Source organism: Crotalus tigris, unplaced genomic scaffold (assembly GCF_016545835.1).
Source record: "Crotalus tigris isolate CLP2741 ecotype Arizona unplaced genomic scaffold, ASM1654583v1 scf7180000020719.984301794:720406, whole genome shotgun sequence".
NCBI classification, from domain to species: Eukaryota; Metazoa; Chordata; class Lepidosauria; order Squamata; family Viperidae; genus Crotalus; species Crotalus tigris.
This window is the reverse complement of record NW_024098147.1, coordinates 617,501-631,335: the sequence shown is the minus strand read 5'-3', so window position 1 is coordinate 631,335 and position 13,835 is coordinate 617,501. Positions and strand designations below refer to the sequence as shown.

General features: G+C 44.8%; 1 protein-coding gene across 4 annotated transcripts in view; it reads left to right on the top strand.

Annotated features, from left to right (window-relative positions):
• LOC120319384 (BPI fold-containing family B member 4-like) overlaps positions 1–10,648 on the top strand; it is a 28,387-nt gene extending 17,739 nt beyond the window's left edge. For all 4 annotated transcript variants that reach the window (XM_039368200.1, XM_039368199.1, XM_039368197.1 and 1 more), the window contains exons 14-17: positions 815–857; positions 3,432–3,495; positions 7,149–7,225; positions 10,265–10,648. In XM_039368200.1, coding sequence (XP_039224134.1) covers positions 815–857; positions 3,432–3,495; positions 7,149–7,225; positions 10,265–10,288 — 208 coding nt within the window. In that variant the 3' untranslated portion in view covers positions 10,289–10,648. The remainder of the gene's footprint in view (positions 1–814; positions 858–3,431; positions 3,496–7,148; positions 7,226–10,264) is intronic.
• Positions 10,649–13,835: the final 3,187 nt, after the last annotated feature.

Below are 13,835 nucleotides of genomic sequence, written 5' to 3'. Positions count from 1 at the left end.
GCTTGGTCTTGTGCAGCCAGAATTAGTCCCTCGGTCTCTTTCTTCAATTTTCCTGCTCTTAGCCATTGCCAGGTTTTATTATTATCTGCTTTCCCAGCTATTTTTTCATGTATTGGCCATGTAGTGCTTTGTCTTCCCATGCCTCTATTCTGTTCTTCATTTGGTCTTTCTTGTAGGCCAGTTTGGTCTCTCCAGTAGTTAGTAAGCCTTCCTGATATACTAATTTCAGTGCATCTTCATCATTGTTCTTCAGATATTCTTCCAAAGCCATTTTTTCTTCTTCAACCATCTGATGTACTTGTAGCATTCCACGCCCATCTATTTGCCTTGGTAGATAAAGTCTGTCAATGTCACTGCGTGGATGAAGGGCGTGATGATGATGATGATGATTTCCCATTGTCTATCGCAGAGGGCACCTCCTGGGCTGCATGAGTGCCTGCCCAGTGCATACATGCATGTGCACGCGCTCACCTCTTGCCCTTGCACCAGTAATTCCTTCCTTCCTTCTTTCCCTTCCTTCCTTCCGTCCCACCTTCCCTCTCTCTCTATCCTTCCTCCTTCCTTTCCTTTCCTTTCCTTTCCTTTCCTTTCCTTCCCTTTCCTTTCCTTCCCTTTCCTTTCCTTCTGTTCCTTCCTTCCTTCCTTCCTTCTTTCCTTCCTTCCTTCCTTCCTTCCTTCCTTCCCTCCCTCCCTCTCTCTATCCTCCTTCCCTCTTTCCCTCTCTCCCTTCCTCCCTCCCTCCCTCCCAGTCCAACCCAGCTGCCCGGTGAGACCCCTCCGTCTTCTCACTCCCCTTCTCTCTTTGTTCCTGCAGGTCTCGTGTCAAGCTGGATTCCTCCAACGTTGGAGACTTTGATGTAAGAGTAAACTTTGCTTCTTGGCTGGGGAGACGGGAAAGGCAGCGCCTCTTTTGGGTGGAGGAAGTTGGAGGAAGAGGTCAATGCCACCTTCATCCCCCATGACTTCAGGGACAGCTCCGTGGACCTGACCCTGAGGTTGCCCTCTGCTGGGACTTGAAGTCAGGCCATTCTCCTCTGGGCTTTTGGCCAACACCCAGCTAAAGGGCTCCCCAATCACCCTTGAGTTGACAGGAAACCCATGCTAGCAACACGCCCCGTTGCCCCATTGCCAGCTTCATCACCCTTAAAATTCAACAGGGGAACTAGATGGACTTTACAAGCATTTGTAAAGGGAAACTCAGTCATCCAGGCCAAATATATATATGGTATATATATTTATAGGGTTTCCTGCCTGAGCGGGGGTTGGACTAGATGACCTCCAAGGTCCCTTCCAAATCATCATCATCAGTATTAGTATCATTAGAATAATAATAGTAATAGTAATAATAATATAGTTGGAAGGGACCTTGGAGGTCATCTAGTCCAACCCCCTGCTCAGGCAGGAAACCCTATACCATTTCGGACAAATGGCTGAACAAAAACTTCCAGTGTTGGAGAAGGGAAGGAGGGAGGGAGGGAGGGAGGGAGGAAGGAAGGAAGGAAGGAAGGAAGGAAGGAAGGAAGGAAGGAAGGAAGGAAGGAAGGAAGGAAAAAAAGAATAATAGAATAACAGACTCAGAAGGGACCTTGGAGGTCATTTAGTCCAACCCCCTGCTCAGGCAGGAATCCGTTTACCATTTCAGACAAATGGCTGTCCAGTCTCTTCTTAAAAACTTCCAGTGTTGGAGCATTCACAGCTTCTGGAGGTATTAGTATTAGTATTAATATTAGTATTATTGATCATTGCACAGTCAGCCAGACGTTCAGACTGGATTTTCCATTTTTGTCTACTTATCAAGTCCTTACCAAGGACCTGGGATAGGCAGATGTGGATGATGATGATGACGATGATTATAATATATCCAAAAAAGACCCAAAGGTGCTTTTTTTCAGGAAGCAACTGTAGTTCCTTTTTTTTCTTTGAAGTCGTTTCACTTCTCATGCCAGAAGCTTCCTCAGGTTCTGACTGGATGTGGGGAAGGGAAGGATTTATACTCCTTGCACAGACAGCCGGTCCTTCGCTTTCTTTTGGAGTGCAATCATTAAAGATTCCTCAATGCAAATGACCAGCTCTCTGCAAGGAGTATAAATCCTTCCCACCCTCCAGTCAGAACCTGAAGAAGCTTCTTAGATGAGAAGCGAAATGTCTTCAAAGGAAAAAAAAACAGAAAGTCCAGTTGCCTTGTGAAAAAAACACCTTCGGGACAACCAGGACCCTGGAGGACTGGGAACCTCCACAGACATTTATCTACAAAGACTTTCTGACTTTCTGCCGAACTAAAATTTCAGTTTGGGCTGAAGAGGCGACTTGGCTGAGTCACAAAATGGTTTCATTGAACTTTCGGCCCAGTTGCCCCGATGTAACCTTTTTAGATGCTTAACAGACCTCTTATTAACTTAACCTCTGCGGTGATTCCTTCAGCAACTGTGGCAACAAAAGGGACAAAATTCACACAACTCCCTGGCTTTGCCGTGGAAATTGTGCACTCAATTGTTGCCGTAAATTGAGGACTATCTAGACACGGTCATAAAAAAAAACCCTGTATCTGGCATGGTTGCCCCTCCGAAGGAATGCTTGCATGTTTCGCACGTAATCATTTTAACTGCAGGCTTTATGGGTTAGGTGGATACTATGCCAATGCTTATGCACATTAAAGGGTTAACTTAAGTCAGAGGTGTCCAATCCTTGGCCATTTTAAGACTTGTGGACTTCAATTCTCAGAATTCCCCAGCCAGCATGGGAGTTGAAGTCCACGAGACTTAAAGTGAGGATTGGACACCTCTGACTTAAATCATGCCTCAAAGACGCAACATGGACATGCAAAGTCTATTCTATTCTATTCTATTCTATTCTATTCTATTCTATTCTATTCTATTCTATTCTATTCTATTCTATTCTATTTTATTCTATTCTATATTTCTATTTCTATTCTATTCTATATTTCTATTTCTATTCAATTCTATATTTCTATTTCTATTCTATTCTATTCTGCATTCTATATTCTATTCTATTCTGCATTCTATTCTATTCTATTCTATTTCTATTCTATTCTATTCTGTCTTCTATTCTATTCTAATTCTATTTTATTCTATTCTCTATTTCTATTTCTCTTCTCTTCTATATTTCGATTTCTATTCTATTCTATATTTCTATTTCTATTCTATTCTGCATTCTATTTTCTATTCTATTCTGCATTCTATTCTATTCTATTTTTTATTCTATTTTCTATTCTATTCTATTCTATTATACTATTCTATAGGTAAATTTTGGATTCTAAGAATGTTTGCAACCCAGAGTCCTTTCTGCGTTCAGTTCAACAAATGCAAGGTGGGCTCAAAATAGCAAATCAAGGGGAATCTTAATTGTCTCCACACATTCTCCCCTTGGATGAGTTGAGGGCATTAAAATGTTTTTCCCCCCACTGGATATAGGTGTCCCTGATGGAGGGGCTGGTCGGCAAGATCTTTGAAGTAGCCTTCCTTCCTGCCATGAACGGTAAGAGAATTCCAGAACTTCTTTGAGAGTCTTCAACTCTTGCCTTTCTCAACCTGGACAACTGCCAGAGGTGTGGACTTCAACTCCCAGGATCCTCTGCCACAACAAATGTTAGCTAGAGAATTCTGGGAGGAGATAGCCCACACCTCTGGAAGCTGCCCAGGTTGGCCAACAGGATTCTGGATACTTTGTGGACAATGGAGGGATGATGGGCTGTGGGTGGCTGCCCTTGTTTGCATCAACCTACATGCTAAATGATGGAGAGTCCATCTCGTCTCTTCCCCGTGTCTTTGCCTTCTCATTGTCTCAGCCAGTGGTGGGATTCAAATAGGTGAAGAACCGGTTCTCTGTGTGGATGCCGCTTCCAGATGTCCGTTCTGGGCCTGGGCAACAAAAAATTAGCTACCGGTTCTGCTGAAGTGGTGCAAACCGGTTGAATCCCACCACTGGATAGATAGATAGATAGATAGATAGATAGATAGATAGATAGATAGATAGATAGATAGATAGACAGACAGACAGACATGATATGATATGACATCATATAGATAGATACTGTAGATAGATAGATTGATTGATATGATAGATAGATAGATATGATATAGATTGATTGATTGATATGATCGATATGATAGATAGATTGATATCATATCATATAGATAGATAGATAGATTGATTGATATGATCGATATGATAGATAGATAATCATATCATATAATATAGATTGATTGATATGATCAATATGATAGATAGATATGATATAGATAGATAGATTGATATGATCGATATGATAGATATTAGATAGATAGATATATGATATCATATGATATCATATCATATAGATAGATACTGTAGATAGATAGATTGATTGATATGATAGATAGATAGATATGATATTGATTGATTGATTGATTGATATGATCGATATGATAGATAGATAGATAGATAGATAGATAGATAGATATGTCATATCATATAGATAGATAGATTGATTGATTGATATGATCAATATGATAGATAGATATGATATAGATAGATAGATAGATATGATCGATATGATTGATATTAGATAGATAAATTGATATCATATCATATCATATCTATCTATCTAATATCAATCATATCGATCATATCTATCTATCTATCTATCTATCTATCATATCATATAGATAGATACTGTAGATAGATAGATAGATAGATTGATTGATATGATAGATAGATAAATATGATATAGATAGATTGATTGATTGATATGATAGATAGATAGATATAGATAGATAGATAGATAGATAGATAGATTGGTATCATATCATATCATATAGATAGATAGATAGATTGATTGATTGATATGATCGATATGATAGATATGATATAGATAGATAGATAGATAGATAGATAGATAGATATGATTGATATGATTGATATTAGATAGATACTGTAGATAGATAGATTGATTGATTGATATGATAGATAGATAGATAGATAGATAGATATGATATAGATTGATTGATTGATATGATCGATATGATAGATAGATATGATATAGATAGATTGATTTATATGATTGATATGTTATAGATAGATAGATAGATAGATAGATAGATAGATAGATAGATAGATAGATAGATAGAATCTATCAGTGTTGGCGGAAGTCTTCTTGGTGGTTCCTTGACTGGGGTTTAAGCAGAAGTCAATACCAAAATTAATACTAGGCCCAAAATCAAGAAGTAAACCATACCCCAGTCAGGGAAATACCAATTTAGACAAACAAGCTAACAATAAACAACAGCTTAATCAAGGAAACACCAAGAAGAAGACGATACTCTCACCAACTCTGACATAGCAAACCACTTGTATATATAAACAGAGAGCAAACTCCCCCTGCCTTCCAGCACTGTTCCCTAGTTGGGTCATGAAACATCTGCAAGGAAACCATCCAGCTGAGAGAGCACCAAAGACCCCCCAGTCCTCCTCCTCCTCCTCCTCCTCCTCCTCCTCCTCCTCCTCCTCCTCCTCCCCCCTTCTATCTCTGATGATGTTACCTAGATGGGTCATGAAATGTCTGCAAGGAAACCACCCAGCTCAGAGAGCACCAAGGACCCCCCAGTCCTCTTCCTCCTCCTCCTAGACCCCCCTCCCTTCTACCACTGATGATGTTACCTAGGTGGGTCATGAAACGTCTGCAAGGAAACCACAGAGAGCATCAAGGACGCCATTAATACCCTTATCTATACTGGACCAAATTGTCTTTAGGGGAACAGAAGGGCCTTTTCCCACATCCAAGCTGAATCTTAGACTTCAGGTTGTTTTTGTGGCTGTCCTGAGCTTGCCAGCTTGCCGGGAAGCGGAGAAGAACAAGATTTAAAACCCCCTGTTCCGAAAACATAAATTTCAGCCCTTAAAGCTGAAGCTGTTGTAATCTTTCTGAGATGCATAAATCCTTGGGCCGATAGAAAATAAGAAGAGGGCCCCTCAATGCTGGAGATCATGATTAACGTTTACTAGGTAGCAAAGTCAAAAATGTGAAAGTCGCAACTGTCTCTGCTGGGGGGGGAGGTGGGGAGGTGGGGGAAGGACCTCAGATTGATGGACCTTAAGGGGATGGAAGCTTAAACAGCAACCGCCGCAGGGCTTAGATTTACCTAAGTCGTCCTCCTCTTACAACCACACTGGAGCCCAAAATTTCCGTTACTAAGCGAAATATTTCTTAAGCGAGTCTTGCCCCGTTTTGCCACAGTTGTTAAGAGAATCACTGCAGGGGTTAAGTTATTAACTGAGTCTGGCGTCCCCAAGGACTTTCCTTGTCGGAAAGGGGGGATCGTGGGACCCCCGGGGACCCTGCAACCGTCATAGATGCGAGTCAGTTCCCCAGTGGCTGAATCCTGATCACGTGACTAGGGGGGAGGCTGCAACAGTTGTGCACAGGATGAAAAATGGACCGTTGTAACTTGGAACGGTCACTGAACGTACTCTTGTAAGACAATCCCTTAAATAGGAGCCAGCCGTGTGCTGCAGCTGCCAAAGTATTTGAGTTTCCACTTCAGGATCTGGCCTTCTAAAGAGGAGTCGGGGTTGATCTCTTCTAGGACTGACCGGTTTGAACGCCTTGCAGTCCAGGCGACTCGCAGGAGTCTTCTCCAGCACCAGAGTTAAGCAGGGGGTTGGACTAGAAGACCTCCAAGATCCCTCCTATCTCTATTCTGATTGATTGAAATCCTTCCTCCCCTCGCTTGCCAGCGGCCCAGGGGAGGCTCAGCACCCCCCACGGCTGCCTTTGGCTGCTGTCCTGAAGCAGAGAGAGGGCTGGGAATGGGCCTTTCTCCTCCGACTGGGAATAAGTGTGGTCTGAGTTCAAGAGCCTGGAGAGGGTTCCCTGTTCCAGGGGAGGGAGAGGAACGAGGGTAACAGAATCAGCATCCAGCTGTGATTTTTCAGGTCACAAAGAAAAGTGTCTCCTTTGCAGCTGGGGAGAACTGACTCCAGGTTCACCCGTGGGACACACTGAAAACGTGGCAATGGGTTTGCCACACGAGATGCGGCAAAATGCTGACTTATCTGGGGCACAGCAGGGGCTGGGAAAAAGAGAAGGAAGCAAAAAGTCCCAATTTGCCTTTGAGCTTAGAAACCTGATTCCGTTTTGTTTCTGGCTCCAGCCATCTTAGGTGGAGGGGTTCCTCTCCCCAGACTGCTCAACATCGATTTCAACAATGCCTCGGTGGACGTCATCGAAGTAAGTGCTACGGAAGGAAGCTGGTAATGTATGCCTAGGAGGGAGGGAGAGAGGGAGAGAGGGAGGGGAGAGGGAGTTGGGGAGAGAGGGAGAGGGAGAGAGGAAGGGGGAGAGAGGGAGGTAGAGAGAGGGAGAGGGAGAGGGAGGTAGGGAGAGAGGGAGAGAGGAAGAGAGGGAGAGAGGGAGAGGGAAAGAGAGGAGAGGAGGGGGAGGGAGGGAGAGAGGGAGGGAGAGGGGGAGAGATGGGAGGGAGGGAGGGGGAGGGAGAGAGGGAGAGAGGGAGAGGGAAAGAGAGAGAGGGAGAGGGAGAGAGTGAAAGGGAGACGGAGAGAAGGAGGGAGAGAGGGAGAGAGAGAGGGAGAAGGAGAGAGAGGGTGAGAAGGAGAGGGAGTGAAAGGGAGAGGGAGAGGGAGGGGGAAAGGGAGGTAGGGAGAGAGGGAGAGGGAAAGAGAGAGAGGGAGAGAGTGAAAGGGAGAGGGAGAGAAGGAGGGAGAGGGAGAAAGGGAGGGAGAGAGGAATAGGAGAGGAAGAGAGTGAAAGGGAAAGGGAGAGGGAGAGGAAGAGAGGGAGAGGAGAGGGAGAGAGTGAAAGGGAGAGAGAGAGAGGGAGGGAGAGAGGGAAAGGGAGGGAGGGAATGAATGGTGGGGAGAGTTAAAGGGTCAAGATGTCCCATTCTCACGACCCGTTAATGCTTTCTGGGAGACTTAATCAGACAAAGTGCATTTTGTGGCTGCCCCTCTTGATGCTTTTGTGGTTCACCCTATTTGTGCATTTGTGGCCTCCATTATTGGTCCATTTGTGGTTAACATCCAACAAGCAAAGTAAATGGGGGAAGCCAGATTCACTTAACAACCATGTGATTCACTTAAGTGCAGTGTCCCAAAGGTGCTTCTTTTTTTAGAAGCTCACTGGACTTTCTTGTTTTTTCTTTGAAGAGGTTTCGCTTCTCATCCCAGAAGCTTCCTCAGGTTCTGACTGGATGGTGGAGAAGGGAAGGATTTATACTCCTGGCAGACAGCTGGTGATTCTCCTTCTTTTTAGAGAGTCATTGAGGCCACTTGGAGGTTCACCTGCCTCCTCAGGGTCACCTGAGTGGTGCAAATGGGGGTGGTCTTTGAGAGGCCATCTAGGTCAAAACTGAACAGCCCTCCCTCAACAGAGGGGCAGGGATGCAACATCATTTATCTCCAGTCTACCACACGGTCCTTTCCGCAGTTCCAGGAAGGCTCCACCCCCATTGACACCACTCAGGAGATCCTGAGGACACAGGTGAACCTCCAGGTGGCCTCAACGACTCTCTTAAAGGAATGCAAAGGACCAGCTGTCTGCAAGGAGTATAAATCCTTCCCTTCCCCATCATCCAGTCAGAACCTGAGGAAGCTTCTGAGATGAGGAGAGAAATGTCTTCCAAGAAAAAACAAGAAAGTCCCGTTGCCTCCTGAAATAAAAGCATCTTTGGGACAATCAGGATCCGGTGGACGGAGGATCTCCATCAACACTTAACTGCACCGACTCATTGAACGACTGTGGCAAAAAAAAAAAAAGTTGAAGAATCAGGTGTGACCCACTTAGCAACTGAAAGTCTGGTCCGAATTGTAGTCCTAAGTTGAGGACTTAGCCTTGCTTGATAACCAGCCAAGTCCACAAATGATAGGAGGCAATCTTCAGAATTTTTCACGGAATGGCTTAGGAGAGTTGAGAAGGTCACCTAAACCCCAAGTTCTTGAGATCTTTCCCGGATTTTGGTGATGTGGGCGCAGCAGGAAAGGATCCACAGATGATGATGATGATGATGATGATGATGATGATGATGATGATAATAATAATAATAATAATAATAATAATAATAATAATAATAATAATAATAATGTTGGTAGGGACCTTGGAGGTCATCTAGTCCAACCCCCCTGCTCAGGCAGGAAACCCTATGTTATTTCAGACAAATGGCTTCCGGAGGCAGGTTGTTCCACTGGTTAATTGTTCTCACTGTCAGGAAATTTCTCCTTAGTTCCAGGTTGCTTCTCTCCTTGATGAGTTTCCATCCGTTGCTTCTTGTCCTGCCTTCAGGTGCTTTGGGAATAGCTTGACTCCCTCTTCTTTAGGGCAGCCCCTGAGATACTGGAAGACTATTATCATGTCACCCCTTGTCCTTCACTTAATTAAACTAGAAATACCCAATTCCTGCAATTATTCCTTATATGTTTTAGCCTCCAGTCCCATAATAATAATAACAACAACAACAACAATATAACACCCCAGACTTAATAATTGTTGATAAGAAAGACAAAAAAGTCTGGATAGTGGATGTGGCAGTGCCTGGAGATAGCAGAACAGAAGAGAAAGAACTGGAGAAGATAACAAAATACAAAGACCTACAAATAGAAATAGAAAGACTGTGGCAAAAGCAAGCAAGGGTAGTACCAATAGTCATAGGCTCTTTGGGTGCAATCCCAAAACAGCTGGAGCACCACTTAAACACCATTGGCATTGACAAATTCGCTATTAGTCAATTGCAAAAGGCGGCCTTACTAGGAACTGCTTCCATCCTGCGACAATATCTGTAATACCATCAAACATCCACATCTGCCTATCCCAGGTCCTGGGTAAGGACTCAAGAGGTAGACAAAATGCCAAACCCAGTCTGAACATCTGGCTGACTGTGCGATGATCCATAATAATAATAATAAAGTTGGAAGGGACCTTGGAGGTCATCTAGTCTAATTCCCTGCTCAGACAGGAAACCCCTATACCATTTCAGACAAATGGTTGTCCAGTCTCTTCTTAAAAACTTCCAGTGTTGGAGCGTTCAACACTTCTGGAGGCAGGTAATTCCACTGGTTAATTGTTCTTTCAGTCTGTCAGGAAGTTTCTCCTTAGTTCCAGGTTGCTTCTCTCCTTGACATCCTGGGTGGCGTCGGAAGTCTGTCCCTCTGAATTTCTAGGCGGGATGATCTCCCCCACCCCATGAAAGTCCCAAGGAGAAGGGGTCATAATATGAGAATTCATCAACGGGGTCTTTTTTGTTGTTGTTTTGCTCAGGATCTGCTGGTGTTGTCTGCATAAGAGAAGACCCCCGTGGAGGGCAACGCTGGAAGAGGAGAAGAAGAAGAAGTGAGGTTTTTTGGAACCGGGTCCGTCCTTCACCCTTCCTCATCACACCGTTTTGAGTTTCTGCTTCTTTCTGGAGCAAGGGAAACCTACCGGAGTCTTAAATTTGTTTGCAGGGAGATGGGAGACGGTTTCCCAGAACGGACAACGATGGCTGCCCTTAGTAGGCTTCAATACAGCTTTGTCGTTGCCCAGCAGGTGTGAACTAGGCCTTGCCTGTACCAACACACACACACACACACACACACACAGAGCGAACAAAGTTGCATCTCTCTCACCCGACACATTTGAATAAAAACTTTTAATTTCATTGCACTTGGACTCTGTGGACTGCAAAACATTATTGGTGGTTTGAAAAGAGGGTGGAGAAAAATGCCATTTAGGAGAATTACAACAACTTACAACAACTAATCATTTAATGGCCGCTCAAAGTTACAACGGCACTGAAAAAGCGACTTGCGACCGTTTTTCACACTTACAACCGTCGCAGCAGCCCTCTGTGGTCACGTGATCACAATTCAGAGGCTCGGGAACTGGCGTGTACTTAGGACGGTTGCCCAAAGTGTCCCCTTTGGCCGCCTTCTGACGAGCGAAGTCCACGGGGGAAGCTAGATTCATTTAACAACTGTGTTGCTAACTTAACAGCTGCCGTGATTCTCTTAATGACCGTGGCAAGACAGGTTGTAAAACAGGGTAACATGTACTCAACAACTGTCTCACTTAGCAATGTAAATGTTGAGCTCCGTTGTGGTTATAACTCAAGGACTAATGTAATGTATAGGTATGAGAGAGACAGAGAGAAAGAGAAAGACAGACAGAGAGAGACACAGAGAGACAGACAGAGAGAGAGAGAGAGAGAGAGAAACAGGAGAGAGAGAGAGAGAAGGGACAGAGAGAGAGAGATGGAGAAAGAGAGACAGAGGGAGAGAGAGACAGAGAAAGACACACAGAGAGACGAGAGAGACAGAAAGAGGGAGACAGGAGAGACAGAGAGAATAAACAGAGAGAGAAAGAGAGAGAGAGACGGGACAGAGAGAGAGAGAGATGGAGAAAGAGACACAGGGAGACAAAGAGAGAGGAAGAAAGAGAAAGACAGAGAGGGAGAAAGAAAGAGACCCAGAGAGAGAGAGAGAGAGAGACAGAGAGAGGGGGGGGGAGAAAGAAAGAGACAGATAAAGAGAGAGACACAGAGAAAGAGAGATAGATAGATAGATAGATAGATAGATAGATAGATAGATAGATAGATAGATAGATAGATAGAGAGAGAGATAGAGAGAGAGAGAGAGAGAAACAGACACACAGAGAAAGACACACACATATACAGAGAGGGACAGAGAGAGAAACACGCAGAATAAGTGTCCATAAATCGAGAACCAGCTCTATTGTTTTCATCCTTTTTAACCAGACTGCACCAGAGCAAGCAGCTCTCGAGGTGCCGTGTACCCGACTAACCCAAACTAGCCTAAGAGGCAGAGACCGAAGACCCAGCGCTGCAGGGGCTCCCCATCCCTTCTGCCCCACTTTGCAGGAGGGAGGAGGGGGGGGCCTTCCCATCCACCCCCCCCCTCCGATGCCAACTCCTGCTGTCTTCTCTGAAACTGGGCACCAAGTTAAACAAAGGAAAGAGTCGAGCGTTTCCCAGCAAACTCCTTGGTGGCCTGACTGGGAATTTCTGGGCCCTCTTGACCTTGGTGAGACTCTTCCCTTGGCTGGGAACGGGGTGGGGTGGGTGGGTGAGGTTTTGTTCTGCCTGAATGGCCTCCTCCGGGGCGCTTCAAGAGAGAGAGAGATCAAATATTTGCCCAGATGCCTTTGTCACCTGAAGTGGGCTCGCACCTGACTCCAGGAGTTGCATCAGAGCCGCTTTCAGCTTGGAACAAAGGAGGGGTGGGTTGACTCTCTTAGTCCACCTGAGGTGAGTTCAGCTAGAAGAGAGCTGGAAGGGACCCTGGAGGTCTTCTAGTCCAGCCCCCTGCTCAAGCAGGAGACCCTAGGCCAGTGTTTCTCAACCTTGACCATTTTAAGGCATGTGGACTTCAACTCCCAGAATTCCACAGCCAGCAATGCTGGCTGTGGAATTCTGGGAGTTGAAGTCCACGTGCCTTAAAATGGTCAAGGTTGAGAAACACTGCCCTAGACCATCTCAGACAGGTGAATGTCCAGTCTCTTCTTAAAAACTTCCAGGGATGGAGCGCCCACGATTTCTGGAGGCAACCTCTGTTCCCCTGGTTGATTGTCCTCACTGTTGGGAAGTTTCTCCTTAACTCCAGGTTGCTTCTCTCCTTGGTCAGTTTCCAAGCATGGTTTCTCCTCCTTCCCTCTGGTGCTTTGGAGAATAACGTGACCCACTCTTCTTTGGGGTAGCCCCTCAAATACTGGAATGCTGCTCAAGACAAGATGTGCAGATTAGGTTACCTATTAGAACAAGAATCCAAGGAAGAATCACACAAGGATCCCATCTGATCATTTGGGGCGGCGGCTATGGTCTCCCTGGTGGACCCTTAGGAGACAGACCCCAACTCTCCTCCTTTCTGCCAGCTTGTCTTGGAGGCAGCTTCATAGTAGAACCAGCCACAAGGTTCTGGTAGGATCCATCCTTCCTTCCTTCCTTCCTTCCTTCCTTCCTTCCTTCCTTCCTTCCTTCCTTCCTCCCTCCCTCCCTCCCTCCCTCCCTCCCTCCCAATCCTAACCAACTCCTTCCTTCCTTTCCTTCTTTCCTTTCCTTTTTTCCTCCCTCCCTCCCTTCCTTCTCTTTCTTTCTTTCTTTCTTTCCTTCCTTCCTTCCTTCCTTTTTTCCTTTCCTTTTTTCCTACGTTCCTCCTTCTGTCCCTCCTCTTTCTTTCTTTCTTTCTTTCTTTCTTTCTTTCTTTCTTTCTTTCTTTCTTTCTTTCTTTTTCTCTTTCTTTCTTTCTTTCTTTCTTTCTTTCCTCCCACCCTCCCTCCCTTTTTCTTTTCTTTTCTTCTTTCTTTCTTTCTTTCTTTCTTTCTTTCTTTCTTTCTTTCCTTCCTTCCTTCGTTTCTTTCCTTTCCTTTTTTCCTCCCTCCCTCCCTCCCTCCCTCCGGTGCATAAATTCACAGTGTACCTATAAAGAGCAAGTCATAGGCCAGAGATCATAAATCATAGTTACAATCGTTAATCCTAAGTTACAAACAATTGATTATAAGTGATGATTAACAATTAATCTACAAGTGATAAATCATAAGAAACCAATGGGAGAAGATAGTAGGAAAGATGAGAAGATGGGAAAAGGTGAGAAACGAGAGAGGGGGAATTAGGTGTTCAGGAGAGTGATGGCACGGGGGGGGGGGGCGGGAAACTTTTATGTCTGGTTATTTTGACATACAATGCCCTATAGCAGCGTCCAGAAGGGAGGAGTTGAAACAGTTTATGTCCAGGAGGTGAGGGGTCCATAGACACTTTCTCAGCCCTCCTCCTCATCCGTACAGTCTACAAATGAGAGTTTGGAAAAAGTTCAGAGAAGAGCAACTAGGATGATTCAAG